The sequence below is a fragment of the Phoenix dactylifera genome, chromosome 3 (assembly GCF_051530095.1).
Source record: "Phoenix dactylifera cultivar Ajwa chromosome 3, Ajwa_hap1_PhDact_Kaust_v1.1, whole genome shotgun sequence".
NCBI lineage: Eukaryota > Viridiplantae > Streptophyta > Magnoliopsida > Arecales > Arecaceae > Phoenix > Phoenix dactylifera.
The window spans coordinates 56176198-56198246 of record NC_143192.1 but is presented as its reverse complement, the minus strand read 5'-3'; the positions used below and the strand labels follow the sequence as shown (position 1 = coordinate 56198246).

General features: G+C 41.2%; 3 protein-coding genes across 3 annotated transcripts; all 3 read left to right on the top strand.

The window, feature by feature from the left end:
* Window positions 1-3146: 3146 nt before the first annotated feature.
* LOC103708398 (acetylglutamate kinase, chloroplastic-like) lies at window positions 3147-4474 on the top strand. Its single transcript, XM_008793299.5, has one exon. It carries the CDS (start codon window positions 3293-3295, stop codon window positions 4331-4333), a length of 1041 nt encoding a protein of 346 aa, XP_008791521.2. The 5' UTR covers window positions 3147-3292; the 3' UTR covers window positions 4334-4474.
* Window positions 4475-5190: 716 nt separating this feature from the next.
* LOC103708399 (putative E3 ubiquitin-protein ligase LUL2) lies at window positions 5191-12837 on the top strand. Its single transcript, XM_008793301.6, has 3 exons — window positions 5191-6029; window positions 9355-9856; window positions 12467-12837. Exons 1-3 carry the CDS (start codon window positions 5509-5511, stop codon window positions 12596-12598), a joined length of 1155 nt encoding a protein of 384 aa, XP_008791523.1. The 5' UTR covers window positions 5191-5508; the 3' UTR covers window positions 12599-12837.
* Window positions 12838-16514: 3677 nt separating this feature from the next.
* On the top strand, window positions 16515-22035 carry LOC103708400 (chorismate synthase, chloroplastic-like). Its single transcript, XM_039116286.3, has 13 exons — window positions 16515-16775; window positions 18246-18396; window positions 18560-18636; window positions 18764-18822; window positions 18921-19004; window positions 19367-19459; window positions 19976-20056; window positions 20133-20264; window positions 20499-20601; window positions 20786-20880; window positions 20988-21053; window positions 21452-21536; window positions 21656-22035. Exons 1-13 carry the CDS (start codon window positions 16631-16633, stop codon window positions 21811-21813), a joined length of 1329 nt encoding a protein of 442 aa, XP_038972214.1. The 5' UTR covers window positions 16515-16630; the 3' UTR covers window positions 21814-22035.
* Window positions 22036-22049: the final 14 nt, after the last annotated feature.

The following is a 22049-nucleotide window of genomic DNA, read 5'->3' as shown; positions in this document are numbered from 1 at the left end:
AACAGCATCTCGTGGTCATTCCATACAAACCACGGTAGAATCATCTCATGTCATCACCTATCTCTCCTTCTTAGGGCTACAAATGGATCAGATTAGCTCATAACCCGATCCAACCCATTCATAAAGACTTGTGGAGCTAAATCAGGTTTAAATATTGGACCCTTTTTGTATAGCGGGCCGAGTATAAACCCAAATTTTGATTCAGCTTGATCCGACTTAATTAGTAAATAACTTAAGCCTACTTATTACTTAACCAACCCGACCCTAGGCAAAACACATTTCTATAAAATAATTAAACTCCTCTTTGCCCAACTATCCGCTAGACCTCTATGAGGTCCTGTTTGGAGGAGCTGTTGGCAGTAGAGCTGTTGGAAGTAGAGCTGTTTGAAGTAGAGCTGTTACAAAAAGCTGTTTGCTGTTTGGTAACTATATTTTTAAAGTGCTGTGGCACTCTAACATATGTTTGGTAAACAAACTGAGAAAATACTTTTATATGACAAAATTATCATAAAGGACATTGCATAGTATTATACAATAGAGCATAATAAAACATAACATATATTAATACATAATATACGATATAGTATAATATTACTGTAATATAAAATATTATTATTATAATATAGTAATATGACATTGCATAGCATAGCATAATGGTAATATAATTATTAGAGTAAATTAATTTTCTATAATATAACATAATATTAAATTATTTAACATAACATATTAATATATTATGATATAATTTAATATATATTATATTTATAGTATAATACAATAATAAAGACATAAAATATTATAATTATTAGTATTAATTAATTTGTCATAATATAACATAATATTAAATTATTTAAAATAACATATTAATATATTATGATATAAATATTTATTCATTGAAATATATTTATTTATTATCTTATTTATTTATTCATTCATTCATTTATATAAATATTTATTTATGCATTTATTTATTTATTTATTCTTTTTTTTTCTTTTATTTTCTTTTCTTCCCTTTTTTTTCTTTCCTTTTCTTCCTTTTTTTTCCTTTTCTTTTTCTTTTCTTTTTTTTTCTTCTCCTTCCTTCCTCTCCCCCCTTCTCTGTTCTTCTCCTCTCGCGCGGTCGGCAGCGCCGGAAGGGGGCCAGGCCGCGGCGGCCGCGGGAGGGGGTCGGGCCAAGGCCAGCAGCGCCTGCGGCTGTCTCGACGGCCGTGGTTGGCCCCCTGGGAAGGGTTCTCCTCCCGCGTGGCCAACGACGCCGGAGGGGCTGCGGCACTGCGGCGGCGGGGGAGAGGGAGGGGGTGCGGCACTGCGGCGGCGGGGGAGAGGGAGGGGGAGGGAGCGGCTGCGGTGGCGGGGGAGAGGGAGGGGGTGCGGCGCTGCAGCGGGGTGGGGGTGGGGGTGGGGTGAGGGCGTGGGTGGGAGAGGAACAGGCGGTGAGATGAGATTTTGGGGAGAAATTTTTTTTTAAAAATGGAAGTATTTTGGTCAAAAATAGAGCTTCCCGACAAAGCTGAAAATAATATTTTCGGAAAGCTCCAAATTGGAGCTTCTCCCTAAAAGCTGTTTTCAACTTTCCGCAAAAGTTGAAACAGCTTTCCAAAAATTTTACCAAACACCATTTTATATCTAAAAGTACTTTTGGAGGGCCAGAAAGTGTTTTTTGGCCCTCCAAAAGCTCCCCCAAACAGGGCTTAATTCTCTTTTATCTTTTCCAAAACTTTTGCCCGAGCCATCCTCACATCCTCCTCTTGCCTTGAACCGGTCATTTGGTGATATTAGCCTCCTCGATAGTCTGATCATATCTGACATTCATGCAACTCAAACGAGTTGCTAGGTCTTGAATAATTTCCATAAACCCAACTCGGTCAGCTATTGAGTTGGGTCCACGTCTAATATCAACATGAAGCTAGCTCGGGTTGAGATCAATCATTTTTGGATCCGACCAACAGATTTGCAACCCTAATATCTCTTCTCCAAAGGATAACCCCAACTACAGCTGCTGGGTCTAGAATAATTTCCATAAACCCAACTCGGTCAGCTATTGAGTTGGGTCTACATCTAATATCAACATGAAACTAGCTCGGGTTGAGATCAATCATTTTCGGATCCGACCAACAGATTTGCAACCCTAATATCTCTTCTCCAAAGAATAACCCCAACTACAGCTGCTGGGTCTTGAATAATTTCCATAAACCCAACTCGGTCATATTGAGTTGGGTCCACGTCTAATATCAACATGAAACTAGCTCGGGTTCAGATTAATCATTTCCGGATCCGACCAATAGATTTACAGCCCTAATATCTCTTCTCCAAAGGATAACCCCAGCTACAGCTACTGGGTCTTGAATAATTTCCATAAACCCAACTCGGTCAGCTATTGAGTTGGGTCCACGTCTAATATCAACATGAAACTAGCTCGGGTTGAGATCAATCATTTTCGAGTCCGACCAACAGATTTGCAACCCTAATATCTCTTCTCCAAAGGATAACCCCAACTACAGCTGCTGGGTCTAGAATAATTTCCATAAACCCAACTCGGTCAGCTATTGAGTTGGGTCTACGTCTAATATCAACATGAAACTAGCTCGGGTTGAGATCAATCATTTTCGGATCCGACCAATAGATTTGCAACCCTAATATCTCTTCTCCAAAGAATAACCCCAACTACAGCTGCTGGGTCTTGAATAATTTCCATAAACCCAACTCGGTCATATTGAGTTGGGTCCACGTCTAATATCAACATGAAACTAGCTCGGGTTCAGATTAATCATTTCCGGATCCGACCAATAGATTTACAGCCCTAATATCTCTTCTCCAAAGGATAACCCCAGCTACAGCTGCTGGGTCTTGAATAATTTCCATAAACCCAACTCGGTCAGCTATTGAGTTGGGTCCACGTCTAATATCAACATGAAACTAGCTCGGGTTGAGATCAATCATTTTCGAGTCCGACCAACAGATTTGCAACCCTAATATCTCTTCTCCAAAGGATAACCCCAACTACAGCCGCTGGGTCTTGAATAATGTCCATAAACCCAACGCGGTCAGCTATTGAGTTGCGCCCATGTCTAATATCAACACTCGGGTCCAACGGATCTGCAACCCTAATATCTCCTTCTCCAAAGGATAAACCCGACTAGAGCGGCTGTGATCACAACCCAACGCCGTTCTTCCAAGCCTCCGCCTCCCACGTCTTTCTGTTAGCAATTCGGTCAAACACCTGGGGAGGGTTGACGCAGAGGGACGGTCGGTCGGTCGGTCCCAGGCAGAGTAGAGCTAACGGGAAGGAAAGATGCTGGCCGGGAGGACAACTACTCCGCACCACCAACGCCCCTTCCTCCCCTCGAAGCCCCTCCAGATCCCTAACTCGAACCCTAGTCCTGGCCTCAGCCTCCGATCCGCCAGGGCCCCCCGCCTCCTTTCTTCCCTCAAGTCCACCCCGCTCAGCAGCAGCACCGCGGCGGCTCCGCCTCTCCAGACACCGCCCCAGACGCGCGTGGACATCCTCTCGGAGTCGCTCCCCTTCATCCAGCGGTTCCGCGGGAAGACGATCGTGGTCAAGTATGGCGGCGCCGCCATGAAGTCCCCGGCCCTCCAGTCCTCCGTCATCAACGACCTCGTCCTCCTTGCCTGCGTCGGCCTCCGCCCCGTCCTCGTCCACGGCGGCGGCCCGGAGATCAATTCGTGGCTCCTCCGCCTCGGCTACCAGCCCCAGTTCCACAACGGCCTCCGCGTCACGGACGCCCTCACCATGGAGGTGGTCGAGATGGTCCTCGTCGGCAAGGTGAACAAATCGCTCGTCTCCCTCATCAACGTCGCCGGCGCCACCGCCGTGGGCCTCTGCGGCAAGGACGCCCGGCTCCTCACCGCCCGCCCCGCCCCCGACGCCGCGGCCCTGGGCTTCGTGGGCGAGGTGGCCCGCGTGGACCCCAGCATCCTCCGGCCCATCCTGGCGGGCGGCCACATCCCCGTGATCGCCTCCGTGGCGGCGGACGAGGCCGGGCAGGGCTACAACTTGAACGCGGACACCGCGGCGGGGGAGATCGCGGCCGCCGTGGGGGCGGAGAAGCTGATCCTGCTGACGGACGTGGCGGGGATCCTGGAGGACCGGAACGACCCGGGGAGCCTGGTGAAGGAGATCGACATCGGCGGGGTGAGGAGGATGGTGGAGGAGGGGAAGGTCGCCGGCGGGATGATCCCCAAGGTCCACTGCTGCGTCAGGTCGCTCGCCCAGGGTGTCCGAACCGCCAGCATCATCGACGGCCGCGTCCCCCACTCTCTGCTCCTCGAGATTCTCACCGACGAGGGAGCCGGGACCATGATCAAGGGTTGATGCCCCCTGCCGCTAGCAGTAATTTTGTTGTTCCTTGCACCTTGCTAGTTTTGATCTTGATGATTTTTATTTAGATCGTCAATGTACGATGATGATCCAACTTAGTGGTAGCATAATTATTCTAAATTGATAATTACTAGGTCTCGTGGAGTGATCTTTTTTTTTTTTTTTTTTAAAGGATCTTGCGGATTGACGACACTTAAATAATTGGACCACCGTGTGCGTTTTACATTTTTGTGGGATATAGATAGAGCGAGCGATGATATTTTTAGCATTTCTCAAATTATAAATCACAAGCTCTAATCCATTTTCTGATAGCAACGAACAATAGTAGAAACCATCAATTGCTTTATTAAAAGAACAAAATGATACATGCAATTATGCTTGGAATGGAGTGCCGGAGTGGGGATAGGGGGAAGAGGAGGAATAGAGAAAAGAGAGTGCGGAGAGCCGCATCACAAACGCCAAAATTAGAGCCCAAGTAGGTCCGGACATTCTATGTGTGGATGCATGCTCTAGGAGGTGTGGGTGAGCACTCACCAATGGTCCAACCATGTGGGCATCCAAGCGCAATTTACCACCACACGCAATTTATAGTGAGTTGAAGCTCCAACAACTCGCGTTCCAAACAATTAATCTAAATTTATTTATTATTTATTTCATTGTCTATCAAGCAAATTAGAGGAGTGCTTTGTGATTGGTGAGATTCGGTTGGAGAGATATTAATAGGTGATACGGAGGTGGTAAAAGATCGTGCTAAAAACTATTAATTTTTGTAGTGCAATTTTTTTAAAAAATATTGAATTATTTTAATAAAAAAGAAAAAATATATTACGGTGGATTTACTCGAGAGAAGCATCCGGCCATCTAGTTAATTCGAAGAAATACGATGTGGATGAAGGGGAGTAGCCAAACTGCCGATTTTTTTTCTTTCGCCTTTTCGTGGGTGGAGCTTTACGCAACCCTCCATTATGCCAGCGCACAAAAGGAGATTCTTCCTCCTCCTCCCGTTCCTCCTTTCCCCCGATCGTCATTAAAGCCCATCGGAGTAACTCTTCTCCCTTCAAAATTACCTCCTAACATCGCATCTTTTCGCCTCCTCCGCCCGCAATCTCTTCAAATTTCTTTCCGGAAGATCGCAAAACCGCGGCGGCCGGATCAGCGGAGGGGGAGGAATGGGCAACATAGGGAGCACCGGAGGCGGCGGTGGAAACGGCCGACGGAGGAATTCGCACCCACACCACCACCATCAGCCTCCTCCGCCTCCTTTCGGGCCGCCGGCGCCGCAGCAGCCGGAGGTCACGGCGAACCGCTACGTGTTCGCTGCCGCGACCCCGTACCCGCCCCAGTACCCAAATCCCAACCCGCCGCAGTACTACCAGTACGGGTACTACCCCCCTCCGCCGCCGGCGATGCCCGTGCCCCTCCCCGCCCCCTTCGACCACCACCACCACCGCGGCGGCGGCGGGGGGCCCCACGGGGACTTCTCCGCCACCCACCCAGCCTGGGTCGGCGGGGCGAGGTATGCGTGCCCCCCGCCGACCCCGGTGCCGACTCCCTGCATCGAGCACCAGAAGGCCGTCACCATCCGGAATGACGTCAATCTCAAGAAGGAGACTTTGAGGGTCGAACCCGATGAGCAGAACCCCGGCCGATTTCTTGTTGCTTTCACGTTCGATGCCACCGTCGCTGGAAGGTGATCTTTCCTTTCTTTGTCTTCTTGCTTTCTTTTTCGGACCGGTGCTTGTGATCGCCTGATATAAATTGGTCAGTTAGATCTCCTTCAATATTTTCGAATTTCCTAATATCCCCCCTCTCGCTTGGGGCTTCTCTCTATGTGGTTATGCTTTTTCTGGGTGTTTGCTTGGGGTATAGCCGGGTTCCCATTAGATATGTACGGTTAAATCTCTGGTTTGCTTATGAGGACTAGAATTTCAGAGCACGGTGACGAAGATAGCTTATCATTCACTGCTGCCAGATGATTCTTTTCTGCGTTCTTTGCAGAATCGACAAGAAATAATTGACTCCGGCGTGTCTGGATGTTTTGATATTGTTTGACGGTGTTTTGACTGTTTAAAATTTTATAAGATTTTCTTCGATGGGGACAACTTTTTTTGGAGTTTGTATTTTGGTCTGATCAATTGTTGACTACAATTAGTCCAGGATCTGATCAGATAAAAACTATACTTCCCTTGTTTGAGTACGAATCTTTCTTTTTGAAGATTCTATGGAAAAGGTTGACTTGTTATTCATTGATAAATTGCTCTTTCCAGTTAACAAGATATGAAAAATTAACATGCATTAGAATCCTGTCATCACATAATCAAACCGGCTAGCATCTCTTTCAGGGGAACGTCTATTCCTTATGTGGCACTATCTCTAAATTTTTGTTGCTTTATATTTTATTCTTTCAATCAGTTAGGGTGGAATACATGGTGGTGCCTGCTCACGTCCCCATATGGCTAGTTCTTTTTTTCCCTTTAAGTTATTATGGCAAAATGCTTCCAAAACAATCATATCCATTCGTGCTGCTAAAGGAATTATGCCAAACGTCATGTTAGCATGTTTTTATATCAAGTATGAATAGGATGCATTTTTTCATTTTAATTTCCAGCTGTATGTATTCTACCTTACCATTGCCATACTTCCATCCCAGTGTTCTTCACTTTCTTAATGAAGCATCATCTCTTTACTCTTAAACTTGAAACGTGGAGTCCCTCGCTCAATTCTGAACACCCTCTGTCTACTTTATATATGCATAACTTAGGGAAGGTAACTAGGAATTGCATTAACTAATATAATCATAGATAGAAAGCTGCATTCTTAATGACAATAAACACTTGAAGTTAAAACCGCAATCTTTTCTTTCAGAGTGACATAACCTTTTCTGCAAATTCCTACAAATTCTTGTAGGGTACATAAATAAGTTTGCTCATTCTTTTACTATTGTTCTGTGCCTTTTTATTCTTCAAGAACTTGTTGTTGTCTTGATTTCAATTCTTGGTTAACTCAATCATTACAATAAAGATATATCTCTTAGTGGTTATTTTGCATTTTTTGAGTAACTCATTGCCAACTTGTGTCATGTTTCTTAATGAGAAATCCATGTTTAATAAAAGAAAAATGTTAATATGGGTACCCTTTGCATTTACGTACAAATGCATACCCACATGTCTTTGTATATACTATTTATCTGTCAATTCCATCCACCATCAACTTCAAAATGAAAAGCATCTTCAATTCATGCCTTTCTCCTTCAACTGTTCTATGACCTTCCTATGCTCTTAATAGTCTGAGAACCTTTATTACCACACTTTACAAGGATCATGCATAACTAACAAAGCCATCAGTACAGTAACAAGGCCATGGATGATGTACCAAAATGTTGAGCAGGAAAAGAGGGTTAAAGCTTATGGCCGTTTTATTGGTGAAAATATTAGGTGGATGTGTATCATAACTAGCAAGAATAGAGTTGGATATAGATAGGAATTTAGAAGTTCCACTAATATAGGCTACAGTGAGACTGTATGAACCCTTCCTTTTGGACAGTATGCTGAAGCTTGTTTCCTCACCCATCTTCATTTCATCTTTCTCTTTTGTTTGCTCTCATATGATGGAATTGCAGTCGAGGGTTTGAGACATGCCATACATACATACATACATGCATAGAGAGAGAAGGGCATTTTAATCTTCATTTGCTTGAAACCAAAGGTATCAAGTCCTTAAAAGCTTTTTGGACATGATACAACATGAGCCAGGCCCTTCGTTTTATGATTTTTGTCTCGCCAGCACTTTTTGGACTGATACAACATGACCATCCTGTCTAGTCAAAAAATAGATACCATGCTTGTGTAATGCTCAGTTGCAGGTGCTTCGACAGCATCAAGTGTTGGTGAGTTATCTCTCCACCATTACATGAGCAGTGCACTTTTATCTGAAACATGTAAAAGTTTCTTATGGCTTGTTAGATCTCATGCATTTCTCATTTTCAATATTTTCTTTAGTAAATATAATGTGAAATACCTTTTTAGCAAATGATGCCATTGATTAATGCCTATCACCTTGTCAGATGCTCAACACAGGTACTGCCTTGTGCCAAACTGTCCAAGTATAATTGAATAGAGTGCACAGAGAGAAAGAGAGAGGGATAAAGAAGGAGTTGCTATGAATTTCATATAGATTGTGTATCACATTAGTCTAGAATTAGAGGGCTGTATTTCAAAAATCTCTTGCTGTGGTAAGCTGTAGGTTTGTTATCTGCATGTTCTACAGCTATCTCATTGCAGTGCTCTCATTTGTCTAAAGAAAGTGTGCTCTGTGTGTTTGTGAGAGGATATGAAAGTTGATATCAATGTGTAACTTCTTCTCATGCTCATGCTTTTGTTACTTCTTAAAATAATAGCCTTTGCTTTGACACCAAATACCTAATTTAGAACAGAAAAGCTAATTCAACTGGTGTACTAAAGCTAATGTTTGCTAGTGATTTCAATTGCTTATGAAACATCATTTGCATTACTATAAAGTGACAAAGCAATTGATAAATTTTCCTGATGTTGCATGATTCTGCTCAACTGAACAGTTAAATACCATCATGTGCTATATTGTAGCAATGGATATCAAGCTACTCTTTCTTCGCAATTTGATGATTCCCCCCCCCCCCCCCCCCCAAATTCCTCTATTCAGTTCGACCTGTAAACAGGAGTTGATCTAAAAGTTATGTCTTGCTAAGGTGTAACACTATACATTTGTGTGGGCTTCTTGTTAGCGCAAGGCATTTGAAATTATCGTGTGTGCTCCTGTTTCATATCGGAGTGCTGGTTATCACTTGGTTTACATTATGGACCTCTCACCGGCCATCTGGTTAAGTTCTAGTTTTAGCAGTGTAACAGTTTACATCAGTTGCATTTTATGCTTTATACTTTCCCAATCAAGTATTCTAACGTTTATTCGTCAACACTTTTCATGTGATTTATGGAAAAAGATATAGTAAAAGTCTCTCCTTGTTTCCCTTCTGTAAACAGCATTGTCGTTTATTTCTTTGCAAAAGAAGGATTTCGGTGTAACCTGGCGGCAACAAAGGAGAACTTGCTTGAACCAGTCACAGTATCTTTCCAGCAAGGTCTGGGACAGAAATTTAGACAACCATCTGGAACCGGAATTGATTTCTCAATGTTTGAGGAAGCAGAGATAATAAAAGAGGGAGAAATGGAAGTGTATCCCCTAGCTGTAAAAGCAGAGGCATCTCCATCCGACAATCAAGGGCCTGTAGGTGAAACTCAGGAGATAGGAAGTTCAAACTCACAGATTACACAAGCTGTGTTTGAGAAGAAAGACAATGGTGAGTATCAAGTGCGCGTGGTGAAGCAGATCTTGTGGGTGAATGGAACTAGATATGAGCTGCAAGAGATCTATGGAATAGGAAACTCAGTTGATGGTGACTTTGATGGGAATGATCCTGGTAAAGAATGTGTGATTTGTCTGTCAGAACCACGAGACACAACTGTCCTTCCCTGCAGACATATGGCAAGTTTAGCTCATGCATTTATTTAGTTATATTTCAGTCTTCCTTTCTTGACCTTTCGTATTCGCATCTTGGTCTCCAAAATTTTCCAGGCACTTTCCTGCATCACACAAATTTGGTAATTTTAATTTAGGGCCATATTGCTGCTAATTAATTATGTTAGAAGGAATTCCATATTATTTATTTGGAGTGACGATCTCAGTGAAACTTTGCACAGCCCTCTGTTGCATATATACAACAAAGAGCATTTTCTTTGTGATACATGAAATGCTATTTGATATTTGTGCATGGTTTTGGCTACACCGAGGCACACTTAATAGATCTCATTTCTTTGTGTGTGGCTTAAGGTCTCTTGTGGTCTTGTCAATTTAAAAGTTAGTGACTTTATTTTTCTATCACCTATTAATACCCTTGAACATCACAATATGTTGGATTTCTTGAATTGTTGGTCCGTAGATGTTTTACTTTCCTGATGTATGCTGAGCCACTTGGTTCCACATAGGTTTAGGGGTGTCGGGTCATGTTAGATAAGTTGTTGAGCATGTGAGGTATCATTTCTGTTGGCTATATTCATGACTCTTTTTTCTTCCTGCTCCAATCGAAATGTGAGGTATCAGTTCTACGTTGCTGCTATGGCTGTTGACCAAGGATCGCCGAATCGGTATTGGTAGGCGTACCGGACCTATTCGGTACCGGTTCGAACCGGTACCACTGGTTCGGCCTCCAAAAGCCCAAAAAAAATTGGTCTAGCCGGTATGGACCGGTACGGAGGCAGGTACGGGCCGGTACCATTTTATAACACTGAATACATACCAGTATGGGCCGGTTCAGGCCAGTTCAGACTGGTTCGGACTGGTATGGGCCGTTACGAGGACCGGTAGGGATCAGTACGGAGGCCAGTATGGCTCGATTTGGATCGGTACTCAGAGATCGGACCGGTTCGGTACGGGTTGAACCGGCCAGTATGGGCCGGTTCAGCATTCCTTACTGTTAACTTGTTGCTTTAACTTTAACTTTTTAACCTGTCAATGTAAGTTCATTCAATGAGTAGGAATTAAAAAAGACTTGATAGAGGAAATATGGAGGAATTGCCAAACAGGAAAAATGCTATGGAACCATTGCAGCTTTTTATCAAATAGTCGCTAGTTGATGTTGCATGCATGCATGCATACCTTATTTAGGGCTCACTCTTCTCGACTCTAAGTTAGAACTTTAAAAAAAAAAGTCATCCGACTTCAACTGGGATCGTTAGCCTATCAAGTGACTCGGTTTTTATTCAATGTTGTAGTGTTATTCCATCAGGGGCGGTCATTTCTTGGCACAATGGTAAAGGTTTAGGCTGACAGGTGTAATGGCAGGAGTTCAAGTCTTGGGGCAGCCACTTTGTGTTATTATTAAAAAAAAAAGAAAACAAAGGTGAGGCTTATCCCAAGTCCTCCCTTCCCGGGACCTTGGATTGCCGGGAACATAACTAGGTAATGTGGCGGTTGAAGTATTATTCCCCTAAATCAGGACTTCAACTCTCTACTTTCTAAGTTTGACTCCTAGAAAATCTCCAACTTAGCCTAGATCTCCTCCAAATAACAGTTATTCTATGTGTTCTTGACGAAAAGAAAATAGACCAGCAGAACAGCAAGCAATGTCTTAGTGCATTGAATTTAGCTCTTTGGCTTCTAGTTTGTGACTTCCAAATGGATACAATTCTATATATAGAATATTTCCAAAATAGGGGAACCTTGGAGTGTTGCTTTCTGGTTGTTTGAGCATAATGCGTTAGACCTTCTTAGCCTTATGGCAAGCCTATTGCTTTTCCAAAGTTGCTTGGTCTTGGAAGCCAGCAGAAAATTTGGGTATTACATATGTTAAGAGCCAGTCAGTCATATGAGATGTAAGTTTTATGTTTTCTCTTCTTCTTCGCTTTTCTATTTATTTGTTATTCTTCTATATTTCCTTCACCAAACAATCTCGCCAATTGATGCTTTTAGCTGCATCATAGTTTTCTCATATATTTATCTGTGGGAAAAACCTGGTTCTTTCTTCTGCAATGTTCAACATCCAAGTCTAAAGGATGCTTGGTAAAGGGTGCTCATTCTTAATCTCATGTTTGCTTGGCTGTGAGGTAGGTTCAATTGCTCTCGAATCTACATGATAGCCTTTGAAATTTACATCTCTCTTTAGCCATCTGCTTCGACATTCATAAGTCTATGGTGCTGCTTCACATTGTGACATCCCTCAAGATTCCAAGGAGATGAGCCATTCGAATTTTGGATCCTTGACATATTTGATTCTTAGAACGTTTGGATATTCCCTGGCTCTTAAACGACACTCTTCAATGATTCCTACTCTCCTTTTTCTTCTTTTGAGGGAGAGGGGTTTTGTTCCTCTTTTTTTGGGTGTGGGGGAGAGATTGCTCAGGACCTGAACTTGGAATATCCTCTGAACTGCAGATGATTGTGACCATGCAGGGCATGACCCTGTTTGCCTTTATGCTTCTATCAAACTATGATGGCAATATTATGAAATACTGAAGCATTGAACATGTCATGCGTCAACGCTGCATGAACATATCTAAATTCTATAACTAATACACGTCTTTTTTGCTTTATTTGCAGTGCATGTGCAGTGAATGTGCAAAGATTCTAAGGTTTCAAACGAACCGCTGCCCGATATGCAGGCAGCCAGTGGAGCGTCTGTTGGAGATAAAGGTCAACAATAGATCTGAGGAGCAGCATGAGTCACAGTGATGATTTGCTCGGTTTGCACCTCAAAGCCTCGTCCTCTCAATGGTGACTTCCAATAAGCAGAAGGTGGCAACATACGAAATGGAGTTTTCTAATTATACGAGGACTACATAATGGTTCACAACTTTGGGCAATGTTGCAAGCCGTCAGTGTTGTATATTCTGCACATCCATTAGCTTGGGGGAAAGTGTTGTGAAGATGACCTCTTAATGCGCAAATTATACTCCTTTACAATATTACTAGTTCTTGATGTTTGCAATGTCATGCATCAACTCACTCATGATGTTATGATCATATGTTTTGCGTCATTCTACAAATTCAACCGACTCCAGGGATGGTGATATTGGCTAAAGATTTAGGCCTGCTATGAACTTCTGATGCGTGTTGCGTGTTTGGCCAAGCAAGATCTGAGAGGGTTTAGTTCTGGGTTTTCAGTGAATGGAAATAAAATTTTCAGTTTGGAATCTAATGAGCAGGAACGTGAGTGAAATGGAAGATTAGTTGTTGGGGAATTTCTTGTTGCTGAGAACGAGGCATAGACTGTGGTTGCATCAATCCTCCACCAATTTTTAGTTTTATGGACCATTACGGAAAAAAAAAATGAGGATCTCTGCCTATCAAAATAAACTGGAGATACTTGTAATGATAACATACGGAACCCTTCAAAAAAATATCCGAACAAATTTGATCATCCAGAAATTTTATTCCCAGATACCACCCCAGAGCCATGCAAGTCGGATGCGATTATTTTTAGGGCAACGCTGCCGGTGGCTGATTATATGCACAAAAAGTCCATATTTTTATGAAAATGGCATAGGGAGATTGAAATCACCAGCAGGAACCTTTGCGAATAAGGGCTGTGGTTGATTGTTTAGCGGCATGGCAGCACTGGAAGAGTAAGCAATTTTTCCTATCCATGTAACATGGAATGTAGGTTCATGATTTTATCGAATGATCATACCATGTGTTGATGCAGGAGCTTCCATTGAAGAAAGGAGAAGAAGAAGACAGTGACTTATTAATGGCTGTGGAAATAGGGAATCATCTACAACTCATTAGTGACATGCAGATTTCGATAAGCTATCAAAAACTTTTTCATCGATTTTAATTCATTTTCTCATGCGGTAAATGTGCAGAATCGCTGCACGGTTGGAGGATACCCTGAATTCAAATCCCTTTTGATGACTGGATGATGCATTTCAAAAAATCTATGGTTCGTGTATCAACACAATGATGGATGACTGGATATAGTTGGATGTCTACGTATTGGCATTGCCCCACCACTAGCCGTCCTGCCATAGATGTCAATGAACAATATTAAACTAAGGCCATCAACTCAAACACAAATTAGAGAGAATCTTGTTCCAAAAATATTTATCATTTACAATGCAGCCAAATTACAAAAATTTTTATATTCAGAGTTGACTAGTTATAAGGCAAGTGCACCTACTTGAATTAAATAAAATTGTAGATGCAAGCGAACCATGATATCTATGTTTGATTTCGAATATTTTATGACCCACAAAACAAAATAACTCAACTTTAGCTCGCCAACCCTAGTTATGAATATTTAAGGCTAAAAATTGCAGGAATTTTCTCCATTCAAGGCATAATACACGAATGAATTACATAGGCTCCCTGCTTGCTCCTCCCGATCCAGTTCCACTTTCTTAGATCAGCTTGCGGTCCAGTAAATAGCATGTCGACTAAGGATTTGATGGCATGAAGGAACCTTTGGAAAAAAAAAAGAAAGAAAGGAAAAGGAAAACGAATAAGAAAGCCAAGTGGCGATGTATCATCATCATCCGTCGTTAGCTGCGATCCCTCGTAACGTAAATCTCCGGAAACGTGAAACGTGAAACGGATTTACTGGGTAAGAGAGAGTATGGCAGGGCGGCGCTGGAGTTGGTGGGAAGGGAAGAGAGAGAGCCCGAGGCCACCTACTTGGTCAACGCGGCCGGTCCGCTCGTTTGAACCGGAGTTCACAGCACACTGCTTAGGTTTGATCATGCTCGACCGCTGGTCCACTCGGACGGCCCAATAGTGCTATCATTCGATTAAAAGCGTATTTAATTCGTGACTGAAATAAAAATCAGAATTTGAATTGAAATAAATTAAAATAAAGATTATAAAAATAAAATTTGAATAGAAATGTATTGAAAAGAGAATCAAAATAATTATATCTCTCGATGTATTTAGTTCATGGCTAGAATCGAAATTAAAATATTTTTAAATAAATTTGTGAAGAATCAACAAAATAAAAAAAGTTATTTTTTAAAAAAATAAAATTTAAATTTTGGAATGAAAGATGGAATTGAATTTTTGAAAAATTGGGGCACTTCCATTTCATCCTAAATAGGAACAAAAATATAATTCCCACCAACCAAATGGTTAAAGTAGGAGTCGCTCATTTTCATTTTTATTTCAGATCCCAACTTTTCTCAATCAAATACATTCTTATTGCCCGTCGAGATTCCATCATTAACTAATTTTTAATTACAGTTCCCGAAATAAATAAAAGTTTTGATAATAAAATCTAGGGGAAACTAATGTCTGGTCCATTCTTTGACCGGACTGTAATGTTTAATCTCTGTTGAACATAACTTTAACAACCGGTCCATACCCATTTCCAATGCATAATAAATTTTTATGAAAAGACCATAATGCCCTTCACCTCCTTCATCTTCATTTTTTCTTTTTTTTCCCTATTTTGAATCCTATTCCTTCCGAGCCATCCCGTAAGGTCCGCGTGCACCCATTCTGCTTCCGCATCATCAGCTCTGATCTCCAGGCTAAGTGCGACTCCCTCTCCGCCGCCATCTCCGCCGTCGCCTCCCTTGCCCTTGACCTCCACCCGTGCTTCTTCCCCACCGTCGCCGCCCGTGAGAGAATCCGGAGGAGAAAGGATCTCGGCCGCGCTCCGCCGGCCACGTCGCCGAGCCACCGCCGGCCTCGGCACTCTTCCGAGGCCGGCGGCGGCCGCGGGAGGGGGCGAGCCAGGGTCGGCGGCGGCCGCGAGAGGGAGCTCTTGCGGGGACGGGCGGGGACGGGTAGTGGTCGGCGGCGGCCATGCATTTTTTTTTCTTGTTCTTCTGGGAATGTTAGATCAAAAGGGGCAAGGGCATTTTTGGTATTTTTTGAAAAAAAGAAAGAAGCTAAGGGACCGGGAATTAAAGTTGGTGGAGATACCGGACCAAAGGTTTTAAGACCGGTCAACAGGGATTTTTTGTTACAGCACGGTCTTTTGAAGGGTGGGAAATTAATTACCCTTTAAATCCAATGAATTTTAAAAAATATTAAAAAATCTTTTTTGACTTTTAATGAGGATGTGTTAAAAAGAACATAACTACAAAAAATAATGGCAAAGTCATTCTTTATTCACCTACATATTATTAAATATCTTTTTGGATTAATATCTGTGTATTTGATTAAAATATAATGTAGGAATTAGTTAATAATTTATAAAAATTTAAAGTTAGCTCTTCTTCTCTATATAATATAATAAAATAGTATTCTAATAACCTAAGTGTTTCGTACATACATGTACAATATAAAGAACCATTCGTGAACTTGTTACAACAATAACTAGTAAGCTATAATCACTTTTGCTGCAAAATCATGTCAAAGTATAGTTACGGCTAATGTGATTAACTCTTAAAAATGTTCTCCTTCTAGAATCATAATTTATGAATATGTTTATCCAATCAAGCCTCTTTTTTTTTAGTTTTCTTTTTATTTATTTATTGTTATGATCGTTGGAGAAGCTGTTATTAGTGGTTTTAATGGAAAAGAGGGCTAACTCGGGTGGGGAAGAAATTCTATTCTTCCGTGTTCCGGGTCGAGTTAGCGAGCGAGCTGCGAGACCGAACCGGTCCGGTCCATCTTCGGGGTTAGGTGGGCTCGTGGTGGCGGTGTACATTTTATTCGCCTTCGGGGTTCCTCTTCCATCTCGACCACCACCAAACTCTTCTTCTTCTCAAGGGCAACGTTAGAAAGAAGGGGAGGAGAGAGAGAGAGAGAGAGAGAGGAGGAGCGATGGCGTCCACTCTCGCTTCGAAACCCTTTGTGGAGGGCCCCCGAGCCGACGGCGTCACCGGCCTCGGTTTCCGGCCTTCTGATCTCCGCGGGCTGTCCGTCCAGGTCGCGATCCGACGGCGGAGCTGCCCTCCTCGAACGCTAGGTCTGCTCGGAGACCCTTTTTGTTTACCTTTTTATCCCGATCTATTACACCGAATGCCTGATTACGTTTCCACCCCACCTTTTCTTTTTATCTGGTTTCTGATGACGATGATGATGTTTCTCATCGCCGTTATGTAAAATTCAATTTTAAAAAAGAAAATTAAGGAAGAAGAACTTTGTAACATAAGAAACAAATTGTGGAAAAGGTAAAAGATATCGTCTTGCTTTCTTGAAATTAATACCTGGTGATTGAAGTGAGGACATCGCAGAAAGAGATTCATATCAATGCGTTAAGATAAGTACATACATAGCACAAGGATAGTCTACCATGTCAGACAAGAAGCCCGGCGTAAAGCGTCGTATGGTTTATTGACGATCTCAAAGAAAGAGAAGAAGAATGATGCGCTGGGTGAAAAGAAAATAAAAGGAATTCAAAAAGAAGAAAAAAAAGAGGAAAGAGAGGAATCGATTTTTTCTGGAATATAAGTGCCTAAAAAAATGTAGAGCAAGTGGTTTTAAATGCAGGAGTCGGTCCTATTTGCTTGTCTAATATAAAATACTCCAAGACAGGATTAAATTTTCATGAAAATGACGCAAGGATGCAAATATCAGTAATTAGTTGCATGCTAATGTTAGTCCATTGTGTTTATATCTTTTTCCTCTTCATTTGTACATAAAAAATTCTGCCATAGCTTTTCAGCTGCCATTGTTTGTTCATTTACTTGTCCAGTGAATCTGCTTTCTGTAGTCCTTTTACTAAAATGCTTGGATGCATGTCTCTTCTGCTAGTCTGGTTGTTTCTGTCGCAGCAGTCTTGACAATTTGTCATTTCTCGTTTGTTGGTCAAATTCATATGAGCTTATGTTCCTGGCATTTAAAATATTTGGTACTTCTTCATCCAGATTCCACAATGTAGTTTAAAATATGTTTTCTTTTATTGATACCCTTACTTTTTCACTACTCTGAGAGTTCTAGCTCTAGACCATGATTGTCTTCCACTCTTTTTGTATGAGTACCAAATGTTTTCATCTTAACATATTTTTTTAATGTTTTCATCTTAACATATTTTTTTAATGTTTTCATCTTAACATATTTTTTTAGTGATGCTTCTAAGGTTTTCCCATTCATTTGGCAGTTGTTCTGTCATGTTCATGCTACAAAGTTAACGACCTTTTAGACCATTGAGAGGTAGGTAATATCAATGCAATAGTTCCGAAGTCATATTCGGAGCTTAGTGATCACCAAGTTTCATATAAAGGCATCCATGTCTACGTTCTATTCTCCTGCTTTCACTTTGTTCCACTTTTCATCAAAAATGTGCCACTTTCTATCGGTTGTATTGTTTGTCATTCTTCTAGATTGGCATTTTTTTTCTCTCATATGTTTGTATATTATGATCATCTGCCAGTTTTATAGGCTTAGTCCTGAATGTTCAAAATATAAGCTTATATTATCTCTTTTGAAAGAGCAGAGGTGCGGGCAACTGGAAATGTATTTGGAAATTACTTTAAAGTGGCAACTTATGGAGAATCTCATGGTGGTGGTGTTGGATGTATCATCAGTGGATGCCCACCAAGAATTCCTTTTTCCGAAGCTGATATGCAAGTAGAACTTGATAGAAGGTTTCATGCACTTTCCAAACAGACCCCAAATTTTCATTTTACATAATTCACTCTTAGCTGGCATACAGTTTTCTAAACCTCTTGTTTATTTTTCACCCTATGCAATGCCAAAAGTTTTAAGGCATGCTTTCATTTAGCCTCGCTTCAATGATTTGGTATCCAGGAGGCCAGGTCAAAGTAGAATAACTACGCCAAGGAAGGAGACTGATACGTGTCAAATTTTTTCAGGAATCTCAGAAGGTGAAAAACCTTTTCCTCCTTTCTTTACAGTACTCATGTTTAGGTGCCACTAGACGAAGTTAGGACTCCAGTCAGCATGCTCTGACGTTGTTTGATCAAGTCGATTGATGTACAATGCGTATTGCAGGAATGACTACTGGAACTCCAATCCATGTTTTTGTACCAAATACAGATCAGAGAGGACATGTAAGCACTCAACAAAAATGAGAGCAGCTCTTTGATTTTTACATTTATATTGTTTAATTTATTCAACTTCCAATTGTTCAACCCTTGGATTCTTGCAGGATTACAGTGAAATGTCACTAGCATATAGGCCTTCTCATGCAGATGCAACATATGATTTTAAATATGGTTTAAGATCGGTGCAGGTAACATATTTTCCTTTCAGATGCTACCTTATTATGAGAAGAGTGCTGCTACCTTCCCGAATTGCCCCCAGAAATGCTGCACCCAACATTTTTGTGTGATAATTGGTGGTTCAGGTGTAAATTTGGGGCCAAAATCTCAATTTTTTGCTTTAGCAATGTTTTGAAATAACATGGCTTACAGCCTTTCAGCAGCCTTTTCGTGGACACGTGGTATTTTTTTGTGAGAAATCTTTAAATGCAATCTCTAGATTATAGTTTTGCCACAGACTCGAGAGATTAATGTTCACTGACAGCCGAGGGATGCTTGGTTGAACATAAATTTAAATGCCCCTGGTTTATGATATTCTGAAATGGAACTGTAGGGGGGTGGCAGATCATCAGCAAGAGAAACAATTGGGAGAGTTGCTGCTGGAGCTGTTGCAAAAAAGATTCTGAAAATGAAAGCTGGAACTGAGGTCTGTTTGTGTATCAAATTGTTTTTGTTAATTTCTGAAGTATGTGGTTCATTTCTCTTTCAGCAATGAGCGATTGTTGCATGCCCTCTGGATATAGTTGACAAGCTCTGATGCACTTTCAATCTCCCTGTGGCACTGTCTTTGTTCTAAGATCCATAGAACTTAAGAACATGCAATGGATTTAGGTTGAATATATATTCGTGATATTTATGTGATGCTAGACTTGACATATGCTTGTATCCTACTATTATCTAATGGAATAAACTTATGTACAGTTTTCATTTCCCTGCTAAACTATCTTTGTTCTGAGCTACACTCACAAGGACATAACATAAAAAAGAAAGAACTTATCTGGTGGATGCTATTATATTTGTGCAAAAAATGTGTTTGTCACTATCGTTGACTTGTGCATCACTTACTAAAACAACTTGTTTTGAGTTATGAATACTACATGCTTTTCATGCTGGAACTAATAGCTTTTCCTTTTGTTAAAATTTCTTTTTTTTTCCTCCCTAGATTCTGGCATATGTTTCTCAAGTGCATAAAGTTGTACTTCCCGAAGGGGTAGTTGATAATGACACTGTGACCTCTAAGCAGGTTTGTAGTTGCTCAATCATTTTAAGAGTTACAAGACTTCTTTGTGTTGTATTAAGTTTGTGTGAAATCTTACCAGATAGAGAGCAACATAGTTAGGTGTCCAGATCCAGAATATGCTCAGAAGATGATTGATGCCATTGATGCTATACGAGTGAAAGGGGACTCCGTTGGTGGTGTTGTGACCTGCATTGCAAGAAATGTTCCACGTGTAAGTATTTCACGTCATTCAACATCATAACCATGGATGATATTGCCCTTCCCGAGCAGTACAGCATTCATCCTGCTTTTCTGCCACAGGAGTTGGATCAGTAAAAATATTCATTTATTTATTCTTTTTCCCAGTCACTTTTTGGGTGATTTGCTGTCTGTCTAGATCTTTCCAAAATGTTTTATAGCTTCCTTTAAGACTGGTTAAATAACTGCTATCACCATATTTTGTCAGGGGCTAGGATGTCCAGTCTTTGATAAGCTTGAAGCTGATTTGGCAAAGGCTGTACTGTCTCTGCCAGCAACCAAGGGATTTGAGTTCGGCAGTGGATTTGCAGGTGGGTGAATGTGAACTGGTAATGCTGTAAAATTTTATCTAAGGTTTATTGGCTCAGCCCATGTGCCAATGCGTGGGTTGTTTGATCCAATTTGACGTGGTCAGTTTGATCAAACAAATATGACATATTGTCCTGTTAACTTTGTTGGTAGTGTCATAACTGTTGCTTGTACCAATCCATGCAGGTACTTTTTTGACTGGAAGTGAGCATAATGATGAGTTCTATACAGACGAGAATGGAAACATACGAACAAGAACAAATCGATCAGGCGGTATACAGGTTTGTTCCTTTGCTATTTTATTCCCGTAGTCTCTCCTCGGTACTGAAATTTTATGAATTCATGGATTAAAATTATTGTCCTAAGATTTGAAGATGTATGTTTACAGGGAGGGATATCCAATGGAGAAACCATCTACATGAGAATAGCTTTTAAACCGACCTCTACTATTGGGGTAAGCAGGCTGATACATATATATTGATGTATATATGTGTATATATATACATACATGTCATTGTCAGCACCATTTGTTTCCTTTAGAGTATGGAAAGATTTTACACAATAAGTGGTTCCTCGTGTTACTTATATCAATTATTGCTATGATAAAAGTAATTGGAATTCTCCAGGTTGTGTAGAAAAAATAATGATATCTACTAAAAATTCGCTTATCCATCTGATGATTTAGGGCCCTTGAAGTAATAAAATGATATTCAAACACATGCTTGTAGCTGTAGCTACTGCATAACAACTTTATTATAAAGAAAATTTTCAATTTATGTTTTGCTTATCAACTGTTGGTGCATTGGTGGACTTCAATACTGTTCGATTTCAATATGTAATTGATTCGTGCAGAAAAAACAGAATACAGTAACCAGAGATCGAGAGGAGACTGAACTTATAGCAAGGGGTCGCCATGATCCCTGTGTGGTCCCTAGAGGTACAACTTTGTTCCACATTTGTTTACATAAAAAACATGAAACAGTTCTTTGATGACCCTTCTCAAACTGTGCTTGTCCCCTTTGATCGACTTCATTGGCATTTGGTCTTCTATGGCAGCTGTTCCGATGGTGGAAGCAATGGCAGCTTTGGTGCTATTGGATCAACTGATGGCACACCTAGCTCAATGCGAGATGTTTCCAGTGAACCCGGTCCTCCAGCAGCCAGTTAGTCCACCCATCAACGGACCCTTGTTGACATCAAAACTTGCACAATAATTTATTTTCTCAGAGAACAATTTTCTTTTTATTTCCTCTTTCTTTGCAACAACAGAGCTAATGGGACTCCTCATGCGGCAACTGGTTTGGTGTTTGATCATTATTCATTGTATTACTGCATGTACTATGTGGATCAAGACAATTGTTGCTGGTTTTCGTGATTGGCTGTGATTCTGTAATGCTATTAGGCACGTAGTGGTTGAATAAACATGAGTTTATGCAGTGAGCGTGATTGA